We start from the raw sequence: 26,786 nt of genomic DNA, 5'->3' as shown, positions 1-26,786 counted from the left end.
ACTAAATGAAGATCTGGAGAAAATTTAAACCCATAGCTAAAAACATAATGAACCCCTACAGACTATTTAGTTCCCATAGTTATCAATTCAGGACAATTTTGTTACAAATATTTGTTCTTTACTCGATTATTTGAAAAACAATTATCATTTCATCTTTAAAAATAATTCTAAGTGGGGCTGGAGCTATAATACAGTGGGTAGGACCTCCAGCATCCCATATGGTCCCTTGAGCACAGGAGTAATTCCTAGTGCAGAGTTAGGAGTAACTCCAGTGAATCACGGGGTGTGACCCAAAAAGCAAAACCTCTAAGAGTATCTCCAAAAGATAAGGGCTTTATGTAAACACACCATATTATTATGCTTAAGTGAACAAATCCTTTTCCCCCTATCTATTTATTCTGATCTCTTTTCTTTTTCTTTTTTGGACCACACCTAAGGGATTGAACCCAGATTGGTCACATGCAAGGAAGTGACCTACCCATTGTACTCTCAGACCCTAATCAAGGATTTTATCTACTGATGTCTGGACTCAGTGCTAGGCTGGCTAAGCTGGGGCAGGTGAGAACCCTCCCCATTCCAAGGGACCCAGCCCTGGCAGACAACCTCCACTACCCAACCACCACCATGCTCCAGGCCACTTTCCAGACACATTTTAAGACACTTCCTACCTACATCTTCCATAATTACCACACCATATTTGATGGAATTCAGCAGCAGGCAACAAAATAGAGTAATATATATATATATATATGTATACACCCACCCCACCTCTTGGAGAGCTACCATACATCATAGGGTTTTAATTTTAACTACCATAAGAGTATCCCGCCTGCACGGGCAGAGCGTGGCAAGCTACCCGTGACGGATTTGACATACCAAAAACAGTAACAGTAGGTCTCATTCACCTGACCTGAAAGAACCCTCAGTCGTTGGGAAAGACCGTAAGGAGAGGCTGCTAAAATCTCAGGGCTGGGAGAAATAGATGTTACTGGTGCCCACTCGAGTAAATCGATGAACAACGGGATGACAGTGATAGAGTGATCTATTGATGAATTCCTAGGTTGGTCATGAATTTACGAAAAGTTCACTTATATAGAAATATAAGAGGCTAGGGGGTTGGAGATAGTAGTACAGCAGGTAGGGTGCTTGCCTTAACATGACTGACATGGGTTGATCTCCAGTACTCCAAATAGTCACCCAAAGTAGTCAGGAATAATCCCTGAGCCCCGCTGGGTGTGGTTTAAAAGCCATAAATAAGCCAAAAAAAAAAAAAAAGAAAGAAACAGAAAAGAAAAAGAGGCTAGAGAGAGTATAGAGGTTAAGTTCTTGCCTTACATGTAACTGACCCTTGTTCGATCCTTGGCACTGCATATGATTTCCAGCATCACCAGGAGTGACCCCTGAGCAGGGCTAGGACATTTTTTTTTTTTTAAGCCTGAACATTTTTTTTTTTTAAAGTAAAAACAGATTTTATTTGAGGTTTATAGGAAAGGGAAGGAGGGAAAGAGAGTCATGCACTCAAGAGAGAACGGGGTGGGGGGAAAGAAAAAGCACAGCAGATAGGGCATTTGCTGGATTCCAGGCATCCCATATAGTCCCCTTAGCACCGTCAGAGGTAATTTCTGAGTGCAGAGCCAGGAGTAACCCCTGTGCATCGCTGGCTGTGACCCAAAAAGCAAAAAAAAAAAAAAAAAAAAAAGAGCGAGAACAAGGGTTTCTCCAAAGACGGAGAGAGCCCCTACAAATATCCCAGCATCAGATAATTAAAGTACAAAAGTACACATCTCAAGAGGGGAAATGCAGGTGCCACAAGAGCTCAGGCATATAGGTCCGGAACATTTGTTATTTGGACACTCCACCCCAAAAAAAAACAAATAGAAATTTAAGTTGTAATAAAACAAAACAAAACAAACCCACCTCAGTTTTATTTACTGGGCTGTTCCAGACCTGCCAGTACTCATGCAGGCCTGGTGGCTCACAGGCCCACCAAGGCTATCCTAGGGACCGGGGCATGCAGTTCGAGACACCAAACCCAGTGTTTTTTTTTTTTTTTTGGGGGGAAGGGGGGTCACACTCAGCAATGCACAGTGGTCACTCCTGGCTCTGCACTCAGGAATTACTCCTGGCAGTGCTCAGGGGACCATATGGGATGCTGGGAATCGAACCCAGGTAGGCCTTGTGCAAGGCAAACGCCCTACCCGCTGTGCTATCACTCCAGCCCCAAATCCAGTGCTTTATGCTTCCAGGCATACGGTCTAAACATTTGAACCACAGCCCTGGCCCCAAAATGTTTAGCCTTTAAGACATACATTAACAAATTTTTTTTTTCTTTTTGGGTCACACCCAGCGATGCTCAGGGGTTACTCCTGGCTTTGCACTCAGGAATTACTCCTGGCGGTGCTTGGGGGACCATATGGGATGCCGGGGATCGAACCCGGGTCGGCCGCATGCAAGGCAAACGCCCTACCCGCTGTGCTATCGCTCCGGCCCCACATTAACAAGTATTTTAAGAAGCATCTGGAAAAATATTGCGGGGCCAGGGATAGTTCAATTGATAAGAGTTGCTTGCTTTGCTGGACATTGAGTGTGACCCCACCAGAGCCACAACAGAGTGTGCAGTCACGGGCACACTGCGGTCAGGTGTGCAAAAAACCACAAAGCATGCAAGTAACACATCCAAGAATGTGACCTACTCATCGCAACCATGACAACAAAGGTCAAAATAAAAACAAAAGTCATACTCCATTCCAGACGTAGGAGAGGAATGAATGAGATGTTCTCCTAGAAACTTATAAATGATGAGGGAAAACAAAAGTTGAGAAGAGTTAAGATTCCACACGCAGCTCTGGCAAATTACTAGCCACACAACTGTGAGCTAGTCATTTAACCTGAGTCTCTGTAAATGGACCTAGTATCCCTGCCTAACCTACTGTACAATGCCATCTAAAGATAAAATTAAACTGTGCATGCATTTAAAAAGTACCTCAAATATAAAAAATTATTATAATTACTAAATCTTGGGGTTGGAGAGAGTACAGTGGACATGGCAACTTGCCTTGCAGCAAAAGTAGATTTGATCCACAGCACCACATATGGTGGTCCCCCAGTCCCAGCGGGAGTAAGCCCTAAGGACTGCCAGGTGTGGCCCCCAAAACAACCCGTCCCCCAAGAGAAAATCATTCATTACAATGAAAAATAGTTTTCCCACTGTATGTATATCCACCACTTAGTGATGTAACTGTCATTAAAATTATCCTCCATGCTGGAGAGATAGATCAAGCAATTGGAGCATATATTTGATTTTTGGGTCACACCGGTGGTGCTCTGGGCTTACTTCTGGCTCTGCACTAGGGGATCACTCTTGATGGGATTGGGGAACCACCTGGGGTGCTGGGGATCAAACCCAGGTCAGCCATATGCACCCTACCTGCTGTACTATTGCTCTGGCCCTCTAAAATACACATTTTGCAGGCAGGAAGCCTGAGTTGGTTTCCTTGTCCTGCATGGTCCTGGACATTGCCATGAGCGACTCCCCTACCCCGCACCCCCATTCCACAGCACTAAATTAGTTTTAGCCCTTGAGTACCCCTGGGCAAAAATTATCCTCCAAGATTTTTCCACCTATGTCCAAGCTCATCACTAACATACTAACAACCGGTATCATCACCAATCCTTCTTATCTAGAATTCATTCATGAGGCACGCAACGATTCTTGGAGTTGTCACATCTTGGACAGATTTCCTTTTAACTGCCCAGAATCTTGGGCAAAAAAAATGTAAGGGAAATAGAAACTGACTGCCAAAAGTGGGACGTTCTAAATCATAATCTCACTTTTCAACTTCTGAGAAACTATTTTTACACTTTTGAGTCCTGAAGAAAACTAATCTTCTTTCCCTTTTCTCAAGTAATGCAACTGGAAATTAGTTTAGATACTCTGGAGTTCATCCCGCTCAGTCAGAAGAGCAGCAAACAGGAAGTGGGGGAATTCGAGCAAGCTGGACCATATCCAGGTCTTCGTAAAAAACTGCGTTTCGCTGGCTGCCGTGTGAAAATCCTTTCAGGGAGAGCATTAAACTAAAACTTGTGGAAATACCAAAGCTTAAGTTAACTCCATCTGTCCCAGTGGTTTTAAAGGCGGTTACAATGTCAAGGCTGGAAAGCCTTGAAGCTTTCATAACTGGCTTTCTTCGTGCCACTGACCTTTAACTGGGCACAAATTAGCTTTTCCTCTTTTCCTCTATGTTGATTTTTTTTTTCAGGATACCATAAATGGAAGCAGACAGGAACCCGAATTGCGATTCCAGTCTCCACCAGAGATCTGTACAAGCTATCCAGGGCTTTCAAATGTGTGGCTTACAATGTGTCGCAAAAAGTATAAACGGTGATTTGCCAGTACAAGAGCTTGTGATCACGGAGGCGTTTTTTTACGGTTCTCAAAAAAACAGAGGTGGGGGATGGGGGTGAAGTGAGGATAGTCCTGTCATCTTTTGTTCCTTGAAAACTTCGTCTGAGTCGCCCAGTTATCGCTTCTCAAAACTCCCCAAGACAACCACCACCCCAGGACGATAATTCTTGATTTCACTTGCTAAGGCCCTCTTTGTGCTCGGGAATCTCGGCCTTCTATAAGAAGCCCGGAGTTCCGAACCACGGACCCATCACTCCGGCGCCTTTACAGCCTGTCGGCCTCCTGAAACGAGTGGCTCTCTCATCCGGTCACTGACACGATCCTCTGCCCCGACTCGAAAAAAGTCACCTTTTTTCTGTGCAGGCCTCCTCCCTTAGAGTTTCCCCCCCAAACACCTTCAGTGCGACGTTACCTCACCTCTAGGCAACCACAGCAATTTCTTACCAGCTTCCCGCCCCCGGGGGGCGCCTGCTTCAAAGGCCAGTGCCAGAACCGTTCGCTGCCACTTCTGCTGCTATCCCCAGCCGGGTGAATCTAACATGGCGGAGAGAGACGGGGTCCAGTCGTCTGTTTCTCTAAGTTTCCGATAACGCGATTGGCTCTAATCACATGTCCCTCAAAGCTATCGTACTACTGATTGGTGCAGGGTGAGCTGGCGGAGGCGGAGCAGAAGCAGCCCGAACCGCACAACAATAACAAACACAGGGGCGGAGGGGCGGTACTCCGAGTGCGCAGCCGTGGGCCGGGACCGATTTCCTCTTCCCAGGTAAAATTCGGCGCCGCCAGCGTGCCCTTAGGTCGGACGCCTTAGAGGAAAACTTGCCTGAGACTCGCGCGAAGGGATAGAATTGTAGTCTTCCTAGGACTTGTGGGTTCTTTACTCTCCGCTCTTAAGATAGGAAACCATAATTCTCCAATCCATATCTGTTGACGTGTATAAGAACACGGAGCTCTTTAATCTGTCAAGTGAATCGCCATGAAAATCGTGCCAGCTTCCGGTGTCGGAAACGCCTCTCCATAAGCCTACGGTTTCCAAGGAACACTGTTGCGGAGGTCTTCCGAACCGCAAGGCATGCTGGAAGACGTAGTTTTTCTTCCTCCACAATCTTTATTTACCTAAACTGTAGGCTTCCATTGGGGCGGAAAGGGTGAGAAAACGAGTTTGCCTCTTGCTACTGTTTTAGGCACTATCTTGCGCTCATATTCGAGTTTCAGATAGCGATTAATGACCCCAGGACAGCAATCACTGTGACATAATAAATCGCGACCGAAAGTGTTAAGAGGTGAAGGGGCGGTCGCCTCGTAGAAATCTTCCTCTTCCGGCTCTCGGTAGTGACGTCACGCGGGGAAAAGAAAGGGCTGACCAATCGGGAGCCTCCAAAGACTCCCTCTCGCCAGCTCCGCCCTTCCGTAACGTGTTTTGAGGTAGCTTTCTGAGAGGCTCACACTGGGCTGCCGCCGGTTTCCGTGGTGACAGGAAAGCGCGGGAATTTCAGAAAAATTGCAACTACGACTGCGCGGCAAAAGCCCGCCGAGGCTTTCCAGACTGAGCGAGCACGATCTGAGCGCGCTTGGTAGGTATTTTGACCCCTAGATCGGGGAGACCCAGACGCTTTATTCAGGGTACAGGCGAGTGAGAACCTGACTGGAAGGGAGTTGGGGAGAGGGGACTCCTGTTTGGGGCGGACGGGGGGGGGGGTTGACTGGGAAAAGTTGTGAAGGAAGTGGGGTACTTAGGGTAAGGGTGTGTCTGAGGGGTTATCCTGTTGATGGGGATCGGAAAGTGTCGGGGGACACCAAAGGAGCTGATGATAGAATACAGACGGAGCGAATATTTGTCCGGGAAGAGGTGAGACCGGAGTCTTGTGGGAGTGAATGCCCTTAGGGATTGAAATCCCAGGCCTTTCTGGGAAGGGAAGTGGAGGGAGAGCGACTGCAGTCGCAGCTGCTGCTGTTAAGAAAGCGCTCGCTGGGGAGAATCCGGAAATGTCAGGGAGGGGTGGGGGGCGTTCTTTGCTGCTGGTTTTGGTTTGAAGCAACACTCAGCCAAGATAACTGGAAACATCTGAAGCTACTGCTGCTCACCCACCCCTCACTCCCACCTGTTTCTTGTCTTTTTTTTTTTTTCCTGTGATGGTGGTTTTTGGATCACTCCTGGCCTGGCTTGGGGGATCCTATGTCATGCTTTGAATTAAACCAAGATTTGCTGTGTGCAAGACCCTGTACCATCATTCCAGCCCTTGACTTCCCTTTCTAAAAAGACCAGAAAGAAAGGATGGGAGACTGTCTGAAAACGAGAATTTAAGTGACCTTAATTTTCAAAGTAACGTCCACATTTTAAAAGTAACGTCCACATTTGCTTGCATTTTACAAACAAGGTTTTTGTCATTCCACAGTTAATATCATTAAAAAAATTTTTTTTTTGAGGACACATCCAACAAGTGCTCAAGAACTGCTTCCCACTCAGTACTCAGAGGATAATGCTGGTGAATTCTCTGGGGACCACGCTGTTCTGTGCATGGAACCCAGGCCTGCATGCAAAGTATATGCAGCTTATTGAACTCTAGCCCCAATCCCTTGAGTATTTGTTTTTGGGGGGTGTCACACCCAGCTGTGCTCAGCACTTACTCCTGGCGGGGCTCTGGAAACCATATGGGGTGCCTAGGACAGAACCCAGTTCAGCTGCCTGCAAGGCAAGCACCTTACCTGCTGTACTATCTCTCTAGCCACATTGGGCATAATGTTTAAAGCATTCCAGTCTTATGTTCCTGTTATTTAAAAATGACAATTTAAGTGATTCTCCTTTTCATGTCTTCTATATACAAAATTCATTGGGACAGAAGGAAATGGATTTACCCATGGATCAAGTTGAAGAAGTACAGAGTATCCTTAATGCTATGCAGAAAATCTTAGAATGTCCTATCTGGTAAGTCAACTAATGCGTTTATTGAGATTCTTGCTTATATAAGTATCTCTTATGAGAGCGTATAGAATTGATTTTATATAAAAGAAAAAGTTCATATCTATTATGATTAAGTTATTAAAATGTTATCGAACATGAAAAAATATGTTAAAATTTTGTGTGACACTTGGCAGCTCTCAGGTTACTCCTGGCTCTGCACTCGGGAATCCCTCCTGTTGAGCTGTGGGGGGATCATATGGGATGTCAGGGATCAAACTCGGGTTGGCTGCTTGCACATAATCTCCCTACCAGTCGTACAAACTTTTCCTGGCTCCCACACGCACACACCCCGTGCACCTTATTTTTTGGTTTTTGGGCCACACCCTGTAGTGCTCAGGGGTTATTTCTGGTAGTGCTCGAGGTTCCATTTGGGATGTTGGAGATTAAACCTGATGGGTTGGCCATGTGCAAGGCAAGCACCCTGCCTATTGTACTACAGCTCTGGGCCTGCTGACCCCACCTCTAGCCTTTTATTCCTCCATCCCATGCCCCCAGGTGTAGATGTTTATGCCAGTAACTGTTCCTGGCTCTGTGTTCAGGAGTGACCCCTGGCGGTAAGAAGTGGTGGTGGCAGTGCTTTGAAGACCCAGTATGGCAGAGATCAAGCCAGGGTTGACTGCATGCAAGGCTAGTCCCTTAACCTCTTGTACTATTTCTCCAGTCCATAACTTTCACTTTAAGAAGTAAAATTTACTTAGATGTGTGTCGTGGTAGATGGTGGGTTTTGTTTGTTTGCTTGTTTTGGGTGCTACCCCAGTTGTGTTTAGGACTTACTGGTTCAGTACTCAGGAATCGCTTCTGGCAGGGCTTGTGACTATATGGGGTGCCAGGGGTGGAACCTGGGTCCTCTCTGGTCCCAAGTTCTTTTTCACGTAATTGAGTTTTTAGGTTAGGTTACACATATTAGAAGCTCAAAAACATTCTGCACTGTTATAGCACTGTTGTCATGTTCATCAATTTGCTCGAGCGGGCACCAGTAACGTCTCCATTGTGAGACTTCTTGTTACTGTTTTTGGCATATCTAATACACCACGAGTAGCTTGCCAGGCTCTGCCATGTGGGCGGGATACTCTTGTAGCTTCCCGCCGGGCTCCCCGAGAGGGACTGAAGAATCGAACCCAGGTCAGCCGCATGCAAGGTAAATGCCCTACCCGCTGTGCTATTGCTCCATCACTTGTCACTTGTCATCCCGTTGCTCATCGATTTGCTCGAGCGGGCACCAGTAACATCTCCATTGTGAGACTTCACGTTACTGTTTTTGGCATATCAGATATGCATGGGGAGCTTGCCAAGCTCTGCCTCGCAGGCGAGATACTCTCGGTAGCTTGCCGGGCTCTCCGAGAGGGGCGGAGAAATCTAACCTGGGTCAGCCGCATGCAAAGCAAACGCCTTACCTGCTGTGTTATCATTCCATGGTAAGCCTAAGATATTTTCTGCTTAGAAAAGCTTTTAAGGGCCAGGACGATAGTATAGTGGGTAGGGCACTTGCCTTGCACGTTATAGACCTGGGTTTTATCCCCACCATTGCATATGGTCTCCCCAATCCCTGCCAAGTGTAATCCCCAAGTGCAGATCCAGGAATAGGTCCTGAGCACTTCAAGTGTGGGCACATTCCCTCACCCCTAGCACCTACCGGGAAAAAAAAAAAGTTTAATATATTTTTTATAATAATTATTCTCATCAGAACCTAGAAAAAGGACACTGACCTTTTCATTACTATTCCCTTTTCAAGCTCTTCAACGTTTATTGCATTTTTACATATTGAAGTTTTCAGCTGGTTAAAAATTTGTGTGTATAGTTTGTTTATATAGCTTGGCTTGTAATTGCTAGAGTGAAATATAACTATTTCAGAATTGAGTCAGTGGTGAGAATGAAAGCCATCTGGTATCATAACTAAATCCAGTTTTTCTTTAAGAATTTCTTTGATATTTAACTTACAGAGTGATTTAGTTATGAAAGAGTGCTCTTTGTTGGGTTGCTTTTCTTTTCAAAATCATATTTGATCCCAATAATAATAATGTTAGTGAAAGTCATCTTTGGTTAAGAACATTTTCCCGTGTAGCATTTAATAGTGTTCTCTCAGTAAGAGACAGAGAAGGAAACAAGTTCAGGTAGGGTACCTAGTCTGAGGTCTTGTGGGAGAACTTAGCCTTCTAACCTCCTGTGATATTTTTCTTTCCATTGTCCTGTGCTGCGTCAGAAACCTCCTGATTATAAGATTGTGTTACCAAACCCTTTACAAGGAGTCTATTGTCCCCCTGCTTTATTTGTGACCCTTTTCTGAAAAAGATCCACATTTTTGCCACACATGTTACCTGGGTTTTGGTTTCTTGCTTGAACTTTACGAAAAAAATAAGGTGTTTTTCCTACAAAAATCAGTTTCTAAAGTACTTAATCATAATAAAAGATACCTAAAGTAGTGTATAGACTGGCAGTGGCAGGAGGATGACTAGTGGTGGTGTGATGGGGTAACTGTACTCCAAGACCATAAATACCAACACCATTGTAAATACATCAGCTATAGTAAAAGAAAAAGTTTTTTCTTTTAGCTTTTTAGCTGCTCAGACTCCCAGCTATCTGGGATTTCTACCTCTAGCCCTTCTTCCCTTGATCCTTTCTTTTTTTTTTTTTTTTTTTTTTTTTTGCTTTTTGGGTCACACCTGGCGATGCACAGGGGTTACTCCTGGCTCTGCACTCAGGAATTACCCCTGGCGCTCAGGGGACCATATGGGATGCTGGGATTTGAACCCGGGTTGGCCGCGTGCAAGGCAAACGCCCTACCCGCTGTGCTATCGCTCCAGCCCCTCCCCTTGATCCTTTCATCCTTGCAGGTACTCTGCACAGTCCTATGCAAAATCTGTTTTCTCAGCTCCCTCTGCCCCAAAGTTCTCCCATTTATTGTGGCTTATTCTTCACATTTGTTCCCTCTGTAACCGTGTGAGACCTTTCCTAATCACCTAGTATCATCCACCCATATACTCAATATGCTCCTTTCCCCCCTTATTCTGTTTTAATTTTTGTGCAGGGGGGTGAGCATACTTAACTGCTCAGGGATCACTCCTGACAGGGCTCAGGAACGATATAGGGTGCAGGGAGTTGAACCCAGGTCAGCCATGTACTATCTCCCTAGTCTCCCTGATTTATTTATTTATTTTTCTTTTTGGGTCACACCCGGCGATGCACAGGGGTTACTCCTGGCTCTGCACTCAGGAATTACCCCTGGCGCTCAGGGGACCATATGGGATGCTGGGATTTGAACCCGGGTTGGCCGCGTGCAAGGCAAACGCCCTACCCGCTGTGCTATCGCTCCAGCCCCTCCCCTTGATCCTTTCATCCTTGCAGGTACTCTGCACAGTCCTATGCAAAATCTGTTTTCTCAGCTCCCTCTGCCCCAAAGTTCTCCCATTTATTGTGGCTTATTCTTCACATTTGTTCCCTCTGTAACCGTGTGAGACCTTTCCTAATCACCTAGTATCATCCACCCATATACTCAATATGCTCCTTTCCCCCCTTATTCTGTTTTAATTTTTGTGCAGGGGGGTGAGCATACTTAACTGCTCAGGGATCACTCCTGACAGGGCTCAGGAACGATATAGGGTGCAGGGAGTTGAACCCAGGTCAGCCATGTACTATCTCCCTAGTCTCCCTGATTTATTTATTTATTTTTCTTTTTGGGTCACACCCGGCGATGCACAGGGGTTACTCCTGGCTTTGCATTCAGGAATTACCCGTGGCAGTGCTCAGGGGACCATATGAGATGCTGGGAATCGAACCCGGGTCGGCCGCATGCAAGGCAAATGCCCTACCCACTGTGCTATCACTCCAGCCCCCTGATTTATTATTTTTTAATCACCTGTTTCTACATGTTTTGTTCTCTTCTCTATAAATTGTTACAAATAGAATTTTTTCTTTTTGGGTCACACCCAGCAATGCACAGGGGTTACTCCTGGCTCATGCAGTCAGGAATTATTCCTGGCGATGCTCGGGGGACCATGTGGGATGCTGGGAATAGAACCCGGGTTGGCTGCGTGTAAGGCAAATGTCCTACCCGCTGTGCTATCGCTGCAGCCCCAGAATGTAGTTTCTATTTGGTCAGGCTTTGTTTTGTCCACACCTGTAATTTGATCTCTAGGAAGAGTGCTTTCATAAAGTAGATTATTGAATACATGTTTGTTCTGTTAGTAAGATAATTGATTTGGGTAAGGAGATAGCTCAGTGGACTGAGCACATGCTTTGCATGCAGGATGGTTCAGTTCCAACACTGCCTGATGCCCTTGGTGCCACTGGGTGAATACCCTTGATCCCTGAGCTGCTGGGTTAGGCCCCCACACTGGGTTTTTATGGTTTTATGTTTAGGTAGGCAGAGATGGGGATTTTGTGATATATTTTCTTTTCTTAAATTTTTAAATTTTTTTGTTTGGTTATTTTGCAGATCTTCATTATATATTTTTAAAAACAAAATAGTGATAAACCAAGCATTCTCTATCTCCTGAAATGTTATAATGCAAGTACACAGTACAACCTGTCAAATATTCTTGGCAATAATGGAGCCTGAATTTGATTGATCTTTTATTTTATAGGAAATAGAGACTAGAGGAACATGTTAAGCCACATCAGGATTGCAATTAACAAAATCCAGAATGTAGGAAATTTTTCAACCTTATGTGTGACTTAATTTTTTTTTTTTGTTTATTTTGGGCCATACCTGGCTCTGCACTCAGGAGTTGCTTCTGGTGGGGCTCAGGTCTGTATGGGATGTGGGGATTGAATCCAGCTATGTGCAAGGCAAGTGCCTTCCCCACTGTACTATCACTCCAGTCCCCGAGTGTATTATTTTTCTGTTTCATTTTTGTTTGGGGTCACCTGGCAGTGCTCAGGGCTTACTCCTGGCTCTGCATTTGGGAATCACTCCTGGGAGTGCTTGCAGGACCTAAAGGGAATGCCAGGGATCAAACCTGGGTCTGCTGCATGTAAGGCAATCGCCCCACCTGCTATGCTATCTCTCCAGCTCCATGTGTGGATTCTGATTTAAGTAAATATGATTGTTTAAATTTTTTGTTGGCTAATTAGTGAAATTGCAGTATTTATTGCACACATGTATTCAGGAAGTTATTTTTTGGAGTAATTCATGTTTTTTTTTTATATAGAGGAAACATTGTGACAATTGGAATTAGGAAATAATCTGGGTTTGGGGTGTGTATTAATATTCATGAAACAAGACTCCAGAAGGTGATGATTCTTAAAGTTGAATGTTAGGGCCAGAGACACAGTACAGCAGGTAAGATACCTGCATACTGCCAACCTCCAGTTTGATTCCCTAAGCATAGTTCCAGGAGTACTCTCTCAGCACCACTGTCTGTGGCCCAAAGAAAACTAATCTGAAATAATATCAGCTAACCTTGCAAATGCTAAGGATAATAAAGTATTTCAAAGATTTACATATTTAGCTTTTATGTCTCAAAGCCCAATGAAGATAAGGATCATATTCTCTGCTATAGATTTGGCTCCTAACACAGCGTTTAAACATTATTGTGACTCAGATATAGAAACTTAAAGTTGAATTTTTCTAAGAATATGTTTATTTGGGGGCGGGGGATGCCACAACTGGCTTCCTCCTGGCTCTGCTCAGAGATTATTCCTGGCAAGGCTCCAGGAACTACATTCCATGGATCAAACTGGCAAGTTAAACAAGGCAAACTCCATACCTGCTGTACTGTCTATCAGAATGTGTTGATTCTTAAATTGTTGGCCCTCCTTTAATATTCTCTTTTCCCTGTCCTTCTAGTCTGGAATTGATCAAAGAGCCTGTTTCCACAAAGTGTGACCACATATTCTGCAAGTAAGTTTGAATATCCTATGTGTTACATTATTAAATTTTTGGTTCTTCATAAAATTGGAAACATTTAAGTTTAAAAGCTTTAGCTTTTTCAACTAAGAAGAAAAATTTAGTGCTATTTCATTGTGCCTTTGAGAGGACATAGAAAGTCATTGTAAGTTGAAGTGGAAGTGTGAACATTCCTTTTAAAAATTAGCATATTTATCTACAGGAATATGAATTCACTTTTTTTTTTTTTTAAAGGTTTTTGGGCCACAACCATCTGTGTCCAGGACTTACCCTGGCACACAGAGCTCAGGAATTACTCCTGGTGGGACTTGGGACCTGTATGGGTTGCAAGTGCCTTACTTGGTTTACTGTCTCTCCAGCTTCTGCATATGAATTCATTTTGCTGTTTGTTTTGTTGAGTATGTCCACAAGTAAAAGAAGATTGTATGCAATTGTGAAATAAGTGAATCATGTTTCACCCTTCCTAATTTCTCCTTTCTGTTCATTTCTGTATGCCCTTCTGTTATCCCTTCTAAGGTTCTGTGTTTTCCTATTTCATAATTCTTGTGAAGATAAGGAAGGATCTGATGAGTTTATAATAGATATTTTGCAGGTTATATTTACATACTTCAGGATTGTGTCCCTTGAAATGAAAGTGTTTATTTCCTACTAGAAGAATTTCAGATTAAACAGGGTAATTTAATGGAACAAGTAAATTTTCTCCCTTCCCTAATGTTACACTACAAGGGGCCAGAGTACAGTAGGTAGGGTGTTTGCCTTGCATGCTACCAACCCAGGTTTGATCCCCACATCCCATTTGGTCCCTTGAGCACCGCCAGGAGTAATTCCTGAGTGCAGAGCCAGGAGTAACCCCTGGTATGATCTAAAAAACAAAACAAAACAAAAACAACCAAAAACCCAAACTAATGTTAAACTACGGTTGATACAATTGAGACTTGCTTATTTGCCAACTAATTTGTTTTTTTTTTAATATTGTTTGTTTTTAATTTCAAAAACAAGCATGTCTGATAACTTTTGCTAGCACAGATGAGGTATATTCTGTAAAATATATTCCCCTATCCTACCAATTATCTTATCTCCCCCTTTCCAAGAAACAATGATCAATCTCTATTGGTTTTGGGCCATGCCTAGTGATGCTCAGGGACTGTTCCCATCCCATGCTTTGATGATCTTGCTCCTGGATCGGGGGTACCTGGTATCAAGCCTGGGCCTCCTGCATGCAGAGCTTGTTCTCCAGCCATTGAGCGATCTCTCCAATCCTGATCCATGTCTTTTTATTTGTTTGTTTGAGAATGAGCCATGCTCAGTTTATTGGCTTTGCCAATCTTCAAATAAGGCAGGCATTTTTCTTTTAAAGGAGTCAACTCACTTTCAGGCTGTCATAACCTTGAAAATTGCAGCATTTCAGCCTCTTGTCAGGGTTAGGCCATTCACTCACAGCTCATTCCTTTTTCACCTTCACAATCTTCATGCTGTTACCTGAAGATTTCTTAACATTGGCCTTGAACTCTGTCTTTAGCATGTTCCTCACTGCTTCTGCTCAGATCTGGGAGTAGCAGGTGTAGCTGAGGCCAGCTTGTTTGACAGTAGGCCACCATGATGTCACAAGAGTTGGGTGTCAGCTCGAATCTTGCAATGTCGGCTTATGTGCAACCCAGCAGAAGGAAAGCTGGCCCTGTCCTCTTTTTTTTTTTCCTCTCCTGCCTTTTTGGGCCACCTAGCGGTGCTCAAGATTACTCCTGGCTGGGCTTGGGGGGGGCCATATGGGGTGCCAGGGATTGGATCTGTGTCAGCCACCTGCAAGGTGACTAACTGCCTTACCCACTATACTATCTTTCTGGCCTCAGATTCTTACTCACTTTAAAGTTGAGAAGCAGTTTTCTGGAACAGTGACTTTTCCTTTTTTTAAGGGGATGTGAGGGGCATACCCAAGTGCTTAGGGATTACTCCTGGTGTGATTGGGGGGACTTACATAGGATATTGGGGATTGAACCTGAGTTGACTACATCGAAGGCAAATGCCCTACCCGCTGTACTGTTGCTTCAGCCCCTGGAATGATGACTTTTCCATACACTTATTTCAAGAACAGTATATAAAAGCAATGTATGAAAAAGTATATGGATATCTTTTTTTTTTTTCTGGGTCACACCCAGCGATGCACAGGGATTACTTCTGGCTCTGCACTCAGGAATTACTCCTGGTGGTGCTCAGGGAACCATATGGGATGCTGGGAATCGAACGGTTGGCTGCATGCAAGGCAAACGCCCTACCCGCTGTGTTATCGCTCCAGCTCCTATATGGACATCTTGAGGTCAGCTTACTAAAGAGATCGGATAAGTGATAAATCAAAATCAGGTTTGATGAGTGATGGACAGAGCTACTAGATTACCATTCTGTTCTCATCCTCTGAGGTACCCCCACCCTGTCCCTTTTACTGGTTGGCCTCCTGGTCTCATCAGCAGCCCCCTTGGAATACCCTAGAAGGCTCATAGGGACCATATGACTCCTGACTGAGAAAGATAGTTTTAGATGATGATATCTGAAAATATGGATGCTAGTGGCCAGAGAGATAGTACAGCAGGGAAGTCACTTGCTTTGTACAGGACTGACCTGGGTTTCAACCCTTGCACCCCATATAGTCCCCTGAGCTCCACCAGAAATTATCCCTGAGTGCAGAACCAGAAGTAAGACCTGAGTACTGTCAGGAGTAGCTGAAAAACAAATCAAAAAAATTATATGTATATTTATATATGTATATTTTAGTTTTAATTTCTCTACTACTAATTCTATTCAGTGCTCTTTATGTTTACCCTTATGCCAGTAACCCAATGTTTTGATTGTTGTACCTTAGTTGTGAAATGCTGATTTTTTGGGGGGTGCTCAGGAGATCTGGGAGCTCCAGCAATTTTTTGGTCCTGTGATTCAGTGAAAGGGCCTGAGGAGGTAGTGCTGCTCCTGAGGATTACTCAGACCTGCAGGGACCTTTAGAGCCACTACTAGTGGTACTCAGGTTACCTCCAGGGTTCCTCTGCAATCCTCAGGAGACCATGTACTATCTCCCAGACCCAAGATGCTGACTTTTATTAATTTGGGGGCAAGGGCCTTGGAACACACCCATTGTACTCAGGACCTACTCCTGGCTTTATGCTCAGGAATCACTTCTGGCAGATTCAGGGGAACCATATGGGGTCCTGGGATTGAACCTGAATTAGCCACATGCAAGGGAAGCACCCTATCTTCTGCACTACAACTCTGGCCTGAGATGCTGACTTTTAAAACTAATTACAATCATTTTACAAGAAGTGCTTACCATTTGTGTCTGATTATACAGCATGAAATAATTATGAATATATCATTAAATATGCTAGATTAACTTTTTAATAAGTTTTATTTGACCATAACAGTATGGCATATGCATATAAGTTTCATTTTCATAGATCATTGCTTATGTAGTTTGGTTTTCTGCTTATGCAGCATCTAAAAACAATTAAAGAAACCATTGGTTGTAATTTACCTCTCATTATCTTTAAAATGGCTCTTAACACCAGTTGTGAAATTATCTTTTCATGGCTATTTGCTTTTTGAATATTCTTTCTTTTTTAAATAACTGAACTTGTTCTTTTTATTCTTTATAATTGATAGATTCTGTATGTTGAAACTTCTCAACCAGAAGAAAGAACCTTCACAGTGTCCTTTGTGTAAGAATGATATAACCAAAAGGTATATAATTTGTGTTACAATGGGAGGTTTGAGGCAACAAAAGCAGGGGGGAAAAAGCAGATTCCTTAATAAGATGGTTGGTGTTTCCATCAGATTATTCATCAGCAGAAAAAAAGTATACAATTTTGTACATTTAACAGACAAATTCTTTTTTTGTTTGTTTTGTTTTTGGGCCACGCCTAGCTGTATTCAGGGCTTACTCCTGACTTTGAGCTCAGGATCACTCCTGATAGACTCGCTAATGAGTATGGGTGCCCAGGATTGAATCCAGGTTAGCTATATGCTAGCCAACCGCCCTGCCCTCTGTACTATTACTCTGACCCAACGGACAAATTATTTCTAAAGCTATTTTCCCTTAGGTTACATGGAATGTCAATGTCTGCTTTAAACAGATGTTGGCAATTTTCTTTTTCTAAAGCTTCTGAATGATGTAAGACTGGAGACTTATCTAAAGATAGTATTCTACCATCCTGCTCGCATTGTCTCTTGATATCTCGGGGTCCTCTTTATTTTCTTCCTTGCACTAATTTCTTCCTTGCACTTAATTCTTTTTTTCCTCTCCTTTTTCCTTTTTTTTATTGAATCACCTTGAAATACACAGTTACAAAAGTACAGCAGGTAAGGTGATTATCTTGCACACGACTGACCCAGGTTCAATCTCCGGCATCCCAATATGGTCCCCTGAACACCGCCAGAAGTAATTCCTGAGTGCAGGGCCAGGAGTAACCCGTGAGCATTTCTGGGTGTGGCCCAAAAAAATAAAAAGAAAAACAAAAGAAAAGCTGACTATTTGGCATTCCTACCAGCAGTGAGAGTCCCTTTTTCCCACATCTGTGCCAACGCTGGTTGTTCTTGTTCTTTCTGATGTGTGCCAGTCTCTGTAGTGGCAGATATCTCATTGTTATTTTGATTTGCATCTCCCTGATGGTGAGTGCTATAGAGCTTTTCTTTTCATGTGCCTTTTGGCCATTTGTATTTCTTCTTTGGAGGCTTTTAAGAAGGGAAAGGAAGGAGAGAACTAATTTATTTGGCAGGAGAGGGGCTGGGGCCCCACCTGGCATTACTCGGTGTTTACTCCTGGCTCTGGACTCAGAGCTTACCTTAGCAGTGCTCAGGGTTATATGATCACCACATATGATGCCGGGGATCAAACTAGAATCAGCTGTGTGCAAGGCAAGTGCCTTTACCCCTGTATGTTCTCTTCATCCTAGCGTTCTACCTCAGATAATTACAAGTGGGCTTGGGTGGGCACTTGTGTATGTGTGTGTGTGTGTGTGTGTGTGTGTGCGTGCGTGTGTAAGTGTAAAAACAGTATTACCACAGTTAATTTGGTTGTCTTGTTGTTGTGTGTTTGTGTGTATATGTGTTTTTCAAAGTTTTTGAGCATTACCAGCAATACTCACTCCTGGCATTGCTCAGCACCGTACATAGTGCCAGGGATCAAACTCGGTTTGCCATGTGCAAAGCAAGTGCTTTAATTGCTATCTATATTCTCTCTCCCGCCCCTCTGGTTTTGTTTGTTTGTTTTTTGTTTTTTGGGTCACACCCGGCGATGCACAGGGGTCACTCCTGGCTCATGCACTCAGGAATTAGTCCTGGCAGTGCTCGGGGGACCATATGGGATGCTGGGATTCGAACCCGGTTGGCCGTGTGCAAGGCAAATGCCCTACCCGCTATGCTATTGCTCCAGCCCCCCGCCCCTCTGGTTTTGATTATAATGTAATATCTCTAATAGCTCTATTACGTGAGTTTAGATTTTCTACTGTTGTTTTTGTTTCCATATCTTTTTTAGTTTTTAAAAAGTTAATCTTTTGCTACGTATGCCTCTCAATTTTAGGAGTCTGCAAGAAAGTACAAGATTTAGTCAACTTGTTGAAGAACTATTGAAAATCATTCAGGCTTTTGAACTTGACACTGGATTACAGTGTAAGTGTTATATAACCCCTAAGGCCAATGATTAGTCCATTAAAATATCTAAGTTTTACAAATTATTTTTCCCTTTCCTTTCCTTTATTTATGTTGTTGCAATGATTAGAGGTTGCACACATTTGGTTGTGGTGCTCACACACTTGGTGATTGTGTGGGTTGTACACTTGTGGGGGACCGGAGGGTCACCCATCAGCGGTGCTCAGGGGACCATAGGGGATGCTGGGATCGAACCTGGGTCAACCACGTGAAAGGCAAGCCCCTGACCCACTATATTATTGCTCCAGTCCCTGGACTGTATACTTTATTTTCTATTTTGGGGGTGTGTTTTGACCACATCTGGTGGTATCAGGGCTTTTTCCTGGCTCTGCACTCAGGGATACTCCTGTCAGGTCTTGGGGAACTATGTGGGGAGCCAGGGATCAAACTGAGGACAGCCACATGCATGGCAAGCACCCTACACATTGTACTGTTCGCCAGCCCAGGATTGTCACTTGACTTTTGGTGCTTCTGCCTGTGCTTATTGGGGTCAGCATTCATTTTGTGATGCTCACAGATATTCTGGTTGTTTTGCTCACTGGAAGTTATTGTGATACTCATATGGAGGCTCACTTGGGTCACACTGGCTATAGTGCTCACATATTTTTTTTACCCAGTGTCAGAAATCTAACCCAAGTGCTTATGGATTTTTTTTTGCAGTGTGATCACAGAAGGTCACACACTTGAGTTGTGGGACTTACCCATAATTGTCTGTGCTTCAGAGATCACACCATTGTAGCACTGGGAGTCATAGATAACAGTCACTAAACACAGGTGTTTTGCATGTGGATAGCACTAGGGATTGAACCTGCTGTCTTATGCTTGCACTGAAGGCACTTAAAGCCTCTTAGCAGTCCACAGGGCCACTGCACAGTTGTTTTCGGTGAATAGGTGATAGGATTTTTTGGTCTTGGTTAAGCTCTTTATCTACAATCCATCTTCAAGATCACTTCTACCAGTGTGTCATTTTATAGGTACTAAGATGCACATTTCTACATTTTGGCATCACTAAAATTGGAAAGAGTTTACCATTGATGATGTGTCATTATCTAATTTTGTGTGCTTTCTTAGTGTTACAGAAAATAATGGTGCATCTTACATGGTTCGTATCATTAAGCCGAATTGTGATATTTATAGACAAATTTGTTACTGAAGTGAGGAAAAAATAAACCACAGAGATGGGGATGTGGCTTCGTGATAAAGCACATCTTGATTATTCAATCCTTTCTACCAAACCCCACTTCAGAAAAAAAAGAATTTTTGTGGGGGTGGCCTCCCAAGTGATGCTCAGGAGCCACTCCCAACAATGCTCAGCAGTGGGCCACTGGTTCAATGCTAGGACCTAATGATATAGTACTATTTGTGCCCTGAAGTGTTGGGGACCTCTCGGGCTGTACTTGGTAATGCTTGGGGAAACTGTCTGGTGCTAGGGATCAAACCCAGGCATAGGTGCTAGGCATGCATCTTAGTTGCTGTGCCATCCCCTGATCCCAAGTAGTAAAAAGAACTGATAGCCTGTGTTTTCCTAGGAGTAGAATTTCCAAAGTTGATTATTTTTTTAGGTTGATTATTTTTCAGGTTGAGCACTAGCTGTGCTCAGGAGCTACATTTTAAGGGTGGGTTCCCCCAGACTCCCACCTTGGTGCTGGAGGACTAAGTGGTGCCAAGGATCAAATAGAGGTTGATCACACGAAAGGCAAGTGCCTTAACTCTTGTACTATCTTCTAAGTCCGAAGTTTTAGGATGGGTTTTTTTTAAAATTGTAACTTAATGCATCTTTTTTTCCCTCCCTTTGGCCACATCCGGTGATGTTCGGGGTTACTCAGGGCTTTGCACTTGGTATTATTCCTGGTAGTGCCCAGGGAACCATATGCAGTGTTGGAGATCAAACCTGGGTTGACTGCATGCAAGACAAACACCCTCCCCTCTGTACTGTCTCTGACCCTACTGATGCATTGCCTTAATGCACAAAGTACAAAGGATTTATCTTGGTTCTTTGATTATAATTAATATGTTTTTCTAACTATTCTAGTTGCAAACAGTTACAACTTTTTGGAAAAGGAAAATAATGCTACTGAACATCTAAAGGAGGAGGTTTCTATTATCCAAAGTATGGGCTACCGAAACCGTGGCAAAAAACTTCGACAGACTGAAACTGACAATCCTACCCCGGTAAAGCCCCTTTCATTTACTCTGATATCTCTTTTTGAGCATTGAGTTAATGATGTGCTTGGTGATCATGGGTTTCCGAAGAAAGTAAACAAGCTAGATGGTAAATTAAGTGGCTGGTCAAGTGTTCTAATGCACAAGAGAGATATTGAGGAAGGTCACATATTGTTTGGACAAGAGAGACCTTGTAGAAACAAGATAGTACAGTGGGTGAGGCACTTGCCTTGCATGAGCCCAGCATCACATACGGTCTCCTGAACATAACTGGGTGTGACCCAAAACCAGATAAACAAAAAAGACATTTTGGGCCCTTCCCTTGCTTTAATGCTTTGTTTTGATGCACAAGGTCACTGGTGATTTTATTTTTAAAATTTTTTTAATTAAATTAATTTTTTTTTCTTTTTGGGTCACACCTGGTTGATGCTCAGGGGTTACTCCTGATTGCACTCAGGAATTAATCCTGATGGTGCTCAGGGGACCATATGGGACTCCAGGGATCAAACCCAGGTCAGCCGCATGCAAGGCAAACGCCCTGCCTGTTGTACTATCACTCTGGCCCCTCACTGATTATTTTAACTTTTTTTTTTTTTTGGCCATACTCAGTGGTGCTCAGGGTTTACTTCTAGCTCTGCACTCAGGAGTTATCTCTGGCAGTCCTCTGCGGACCATATGAGATGCCAGGGATAGAGCAGGGTCAGCCTTGTGCAAGACAAGTGCCCTACCAGCTATAGTATCTGGCCCCCAAACTGGCTAACTTTTATTAATTATCTAATGGCAATTCTCTAAGCATAAGGGAATATCTTTTATTTCCTCTGAAAAGTTGCTTGGGGAAAAAAAATAGCAGTTTTTAGTATTTGAAAACTATTTCAACTTAGAAGCTGTAATTGTTAAAGAAAATACAATTATTTGCTCAGTAATTTGGTGTTATTTATATGTGACTGAATAATGGAGATCTTAAAAAATATGGCTCTCATGGTATTAGCAGTTTTCAGCATGCTTGAGTGGTTCAGAGTGAGTAGATAAAATTCATTACTCTGAGCTTTGTCAGAGTAGTTTTGGGCTTTAAAATGCTCTTTTCTGTACTATTCATGGGCCAGAGAGATAGTCCAGCAGCTAATACATTTGCCTTGCACATGGCCACCCTGATCTCTGGCACCACATATGGTCCTGTGAGCTCCTCTAGGAGTGACTCCTGACCACAGAAAACAAAACAAGAAAATGTTTTTAGGAATTCTGTGGTTTTATTATTTTCATTTTTCTCTTTACAAGTTTATCTTAGTTGCTAGCGCTGTTACCAGACATAATTTGAAGTGTATAAATGAATCCATTTGCTTTTACATTATTTTTACTGCATTAACTTTAAGGTTTTTGTTTTGTTTTCTGGGTTTTGGGCTGCACCTGATGCTACTCAGGGCTTACTCCTGGCTCTGTGCTCAGGGATCACTCCTAGAAAATCTCAGGGGACTATAATGGGGTATTGGAGATTGAACCTGGGTTAGCTATGTGCATTGCCATGTGCCAAACGCCCTACCTTCTGTACTGTACTCTCTTCAGCCCCTAAGATGCTTTTCTTATATTTAAAACAATTCCATAAATAATAGTCAGTTTTGAAAATTTTGAAGCAACAGAGAAAGGAAAAATGTTTTCTGATTACATGTAATTCAAACATTTTGGTGTGTACCATACCAATTATTTTTTACAGGTGCATAAATTTTAGCTAGTTGATTATGATCTATTTCTATTGTTCATGACCTTGAGTTTCTCTCAGGAAAAAAAAAAACCCAGGGCAAGCCAACATTTCGTTAATTATTCTTACTGTACTATTTAGCACGAATCCAGTCTGAGTGTCAAACTTTCTAACCCTGGAATTGTGAGATCTCTGAAGACAAAGCAGCAGCTACAGTCCCATAAAAAGTCTGTCTACATTGAACTGGGTAAGAATTTCAGACTTTCTAAGTATAGATTAATGGTTGCTGGATTCTCTGTCTTCTGATCTTATCAAAAACTTTGCTCATTTTTGCATGCAATGTAGAGCTTTGGGAAGTGAAAATAACTTTAATAGCCCAGGATGTGTTATAAATAATGAATTGGAGGAAAAATAATAAATTGGACGGAACTCTTATCTATGAAGAAGCTTATTTTAAAGAAAGCAAAAAAAAAGGATCTCTGATTGTAGTTACGTTTAAATATATTTTGGAAAAGTAAAGGGTAACAATAAAAAACATGGATTGGTTATAGCATTTAGAGGGAGCCAAGTAAATTGTCTTCGACTACGGAGTCTGTTTTTTAGGTTTCAGTCATAGAATCCTGATCATTTTTTAATTGATTAATTTATTTCTTTAGTTTTGGGGCCACACCTGGTGATGCTCAGGGGTGATTCCTGGCTCTGCACTCAGGAATTACTCCTAGCAGTGTTTGGCAGACCATATGGGATGCTGGGGATAGAACCTCGGTTGGCTGGGGATTGAACCCAACTCGGCTGCATGCAGGGCAAGCTCCCTACCTGCTCTACTATTGCTCTGACCCTCGAAAGTCTTTTAAGACCTGAGCACAGATTATATGGATTTTATTTTCTTTTGGGGTCACACCTAGCAATGCTCAGGGGTTACTCCTGGCTCTGCACTCAAGAATTATTCCTGGCAGTGCTTGGGGGACCATATGGGATGCCAGGGATTAAACCTGGGTCAGCTGTGTGCAAGGCAAATGCCCTAACTGCTGTACTATTGCTACGGCCCTGATTATATGGCTCTTATTGTTTTACATTTTAGTATTTAAATGGTAAGAATGGTCCTCCTTTGAAATTTTAAGCACCACTATATGTTTATCTTAAATTACATTTACCAGATTATCTTGTAAATTATACATTTACTGGTCTTTTCCTCTCTTAAGATCTAATGTTTTTTTTTTTTTTAAATTTTCCCAATCCCCTCATTTTATTTTATTCTCATTTATTTATTTATTTTTTTGCTTTTTGGGACACACCTGGCGATGCACAGGGGTTACTCCTGGCTCTGCATTCAGTAGTTACTCCTGGTGGTGCTCAGGGGACCATATGGGATGCTGGGATTCGAACCCGGGTCGGCCGCATGCAAGGCAAACGCCCTACTGCTGTGCTATCGCTCCAGCCCCCAAGATCTAATGTTTTAGGGGCCAGAGCGATAGCACGGCGGGTAGAGCACTTCTCTTGCATGCAGCTAACTCAGGTTCAATCCTGGCATTTCGTATGGTCCCCCAAGCACTTCCAGGAGTGATTCCTGAGTGCAGAGCCAGGAGTAACCCCTGAGCATTGCCGGGTGTGACCCAAAAAGCAAAAAAAAAAAAAAATTAATGTTTTGGGGCTGGAGTGATAGTACAGTAGGTATTATCCCAGCCTGCCAACTCGGGTTTGATCCCCAACATTCCTTATGGCCCTCAGTGCACTGCCAGAAGTAATTTCCGAGTTCAGAGCTGGGAGTAACCCCTGAGCATCACTGGATGTGACCTAAAAGGCCAAAAAAAAAAAAAAAAAACCCAAAAAACTTTTTAAGACAATAGGTTTTGTCATAAAAATAATCATAATAGCAAATGACATAGAGCCATTTAATGTTATCTGATACTGTGTATCTTATTTGTTTAATTCATTTAAGATGCATGATGAGCCAAGATTTATTATTATTATTAGACGTATTTTAAACATGAAGAAAATAATATATAAGAAGGTTAAGAAAATTGTGACGATAGTAAAATTTGTAAGTGGCAGAGCTATGGTTCAAACCTACAATGCCTTTTTGGGAACTCTATTTAACCACTATTTCATGATGCCTGATATATTTGTAATTGTGCAAAATATTGGTGCTCAGTACTTAATTAAATGACTGTCTGGCTTATAAAAAAAGACTTATGAACTTAATTCTCTTACAAAAAATGTTTTACTGATTTGTTATGTGGGGGTATTTGGGGAAATTTTTTAGGATCTGATTCTTCTGAAGATTCATTTAATAAGGCAAGTTATTGCAGGTGAGTGAAAGAGAACCTTTGTCTTATGAAGCTGGTGTGTTTATTATTATTAAGGATTGGTATGTTCTTTAGGATTATAGTATTGGAACAGATATTTAAAATTATCTCCTTTTGGACTGGGAGGTGGTGTAGGGGACTGGAGTGCATGAGTTTTGTTTGTGGGGGTTTTTTTGTATTTTTTTTTTTTTTTTTTTAAGGAAGGTAAGAGGACCTTCTGGCAATTCTTGGCTGTCTTGGTCAACACAATGCTTCAGTGATACAATTAAAAAAATAATAATAATAATGTGGAGTTCATGCCCAATTCAATCAGCTTAATCAATGGCTGAACAAATAGCAGTACTCCTACATGATTAAAAAATAATAATAATAATAAAGTTAAGTTCTTAGGCCCAAGGATGTACCTGGAATCACCAGAGCCAGACCAATGGTGCTGGCTAGGAGTGAGGGAAAACAACCATTTTGTTCTTTTATTATAATTCTTCACAGACTTTATTGGTTCTCTAGTTTCTTATGTACAATGAATGATATTGACACAGTGATAACTATAGATGATGAAAATATCAGAGAATTCCATTTTCTTTGTTTTTTTATTTTTGGGCCACACCTGGTGGTTCTAGTTACTTATGAAATTGATTTCCTTTGGATTTATTGTATGAACTTAAGATCTGTAATAGCTCTGTGGTAGTATCATTACCAATCAAGTTTTGCTTACAGATAACTTTCCTAATCTCTCAATTGGGAAGAATTTTTTGGTTTTGTTTGTTTACTTACTATTATTTTTATGACTGTGTCTCCTCAGGTTTTTGTTGGTTTGTTTTGGTTTGGGGGATATACCTGGCAGTGCTCAGGGCTTACTCCTAGCTCTGCGCTCGGGGATCACTTCTGGGGTGCCAGGATGTATGCATTACTAAAGGAAAGTGCATGTTTCAAAAAGTGAATCATGCTGATCATATCTAAACAACAAAAAACTTGATCTTGCTCATTTGACATTTTGAAGAGCCTTGTAAGTAGGTTTCTCATTGGGGATTTTCCCTTTTCCCTATAGTTTGGGAGACGATGGATTGTTACAAATCATCTCTCATGAAGCCAATATTGAAACCAGTGTGAATTCTGCAAAAAACGGTATGACAAGTTTTTCCAACTTAATTGAGTGAAGAGAAGAGAGTATATACAGTTCTGAAACCGAATTATTCTGAAGATCATTTTGGACCTTTATAACTCACATCTGGGGCTGGGAATGTGGCTCAATGGTAAACCACTTTCCTTGCACATGTGAAATCCTGGGTTTGAGTCCCAGCACAACAGAATCTATAATTCAAAACATCTCATGGCAGGATTAGAATATCTTTCTTTCTCTGATGTCATATTATATTCTGATCTATTTCAGTGACATGAATCTGAAGCTGAAACACAGCATTGTGGGTCTTATACTTAGCTTACTTTTTAATTCACTGTTAGAGAATAGAGAAATAGTAGGAGAGGCCCGGAATGTGACCCAACTGTAAAGTGGATGTTTTGCATGAGGAAGTGAGGTGGAGGGGGAGGGAATTCTATAATTAAAAATAATTTTAAAATTACTGTTTGACTTATTTTGGGGGTGGGGGGAGTTTGGGCAATATCTGATCATACTTAGGTGCTACTTCTAGCTCGTTGTTCAGGGTTCACTCCTGCTGGTGTTCAGGAGACCATATTCTTTATGTGATGTCAGGGACTAAATTGTGGTT

General features: G+C 42.5%; 2 protein-coding genes and 1 pseudogene across 3 annotated transcripts in view; 1 reads left to right on the top strand and 2 right to left on the bottom strand.

Annotated features, from left to right (window-relative positions):
• The window catches only part of NBR1 (NBR1 autophagy cargo receptor), a 38,779-nt gene extending 33,777 nt beyond the window's left edge, over positions 1–5,002 (bottom strand). For both annotated transcript variants that reach the window (XM_055133211.1, XM_055133212.1), the window contains exon 1: positions 4,850–5,002. The gene's annotated coding sequence lies outside the window, so the exon portion shown is untranslated. The remainder of the gene's footprint in view (positions 1–4,849) is intronic.
• Positions 5,003–5,141: 139 nt separating this feature from the next.
• Positions 5,142–26,786, top strand: part of BRCA1 (BRCA1 DNA repair associated) — a 61,416-nt gene continuing 39,771 nt past the window's right edge. The window contains exons 1-9 of the mRNA XM_055133209.1: positions 5,142–5,171; positions 7,246–7,331; positions 13,153–13,206; positions 16,855–16,932; positions 18,770–18,858; positions 20,930–21,069; positions 22,895–23,000; positions 25,017–25,062; positions 26,108–26,184. Coding sequence (XP_054989184.1) covers positions 7,252–7,331; positions 13,153–13,206; positions 16,855–16,932; positions 18,770–18,858; positions 20,930–21,069; positions 22,895–23,000; positions 25,017–25,062; positions 26,108–26,184 — 670 coding nt within the window. The 5' untranslated portion in view covers positions 5,142–5,171; positions 7,246–7,251. The remainder of the gene's footprint in view (positions 5,172–7,245; positions 7,332–13,152; positions 13,207–16,854; positions 16,933–18,769; positions 18,859–20,929; positions 21,070–22,894; positions 23,001–25,016; positions 25,063–26,107; positions 26,185–26,786) is intronic.
• Positions 14,654–14,812, bottom strand: LOC129403634 (ATP synthase subunit epsilon-like protein, mitochondrial; annotated as a pseudogene).

The sequence above is a fragment of the Sorex araneus genome, chromosome 3 (genome assembly GCF_027595985.1).
Source record: "Sorex araneus isolate mSorAra2 chromosome 3, mSorAra2.pri, whole genome shotgun sequence".
Classification (NCBI taxonomy): domain Eukaryota; kingdom Metazoa; phylum Chordata; class Mammalia; order Eulipotyphla; family Soricidae; genus Sorex; species Sorex araneus.
The sequence above is the reverse complement of the archived record's forward strand: the minus strand, read 5'-3'. Positions and strand labels throughout refer to the sequence as shown.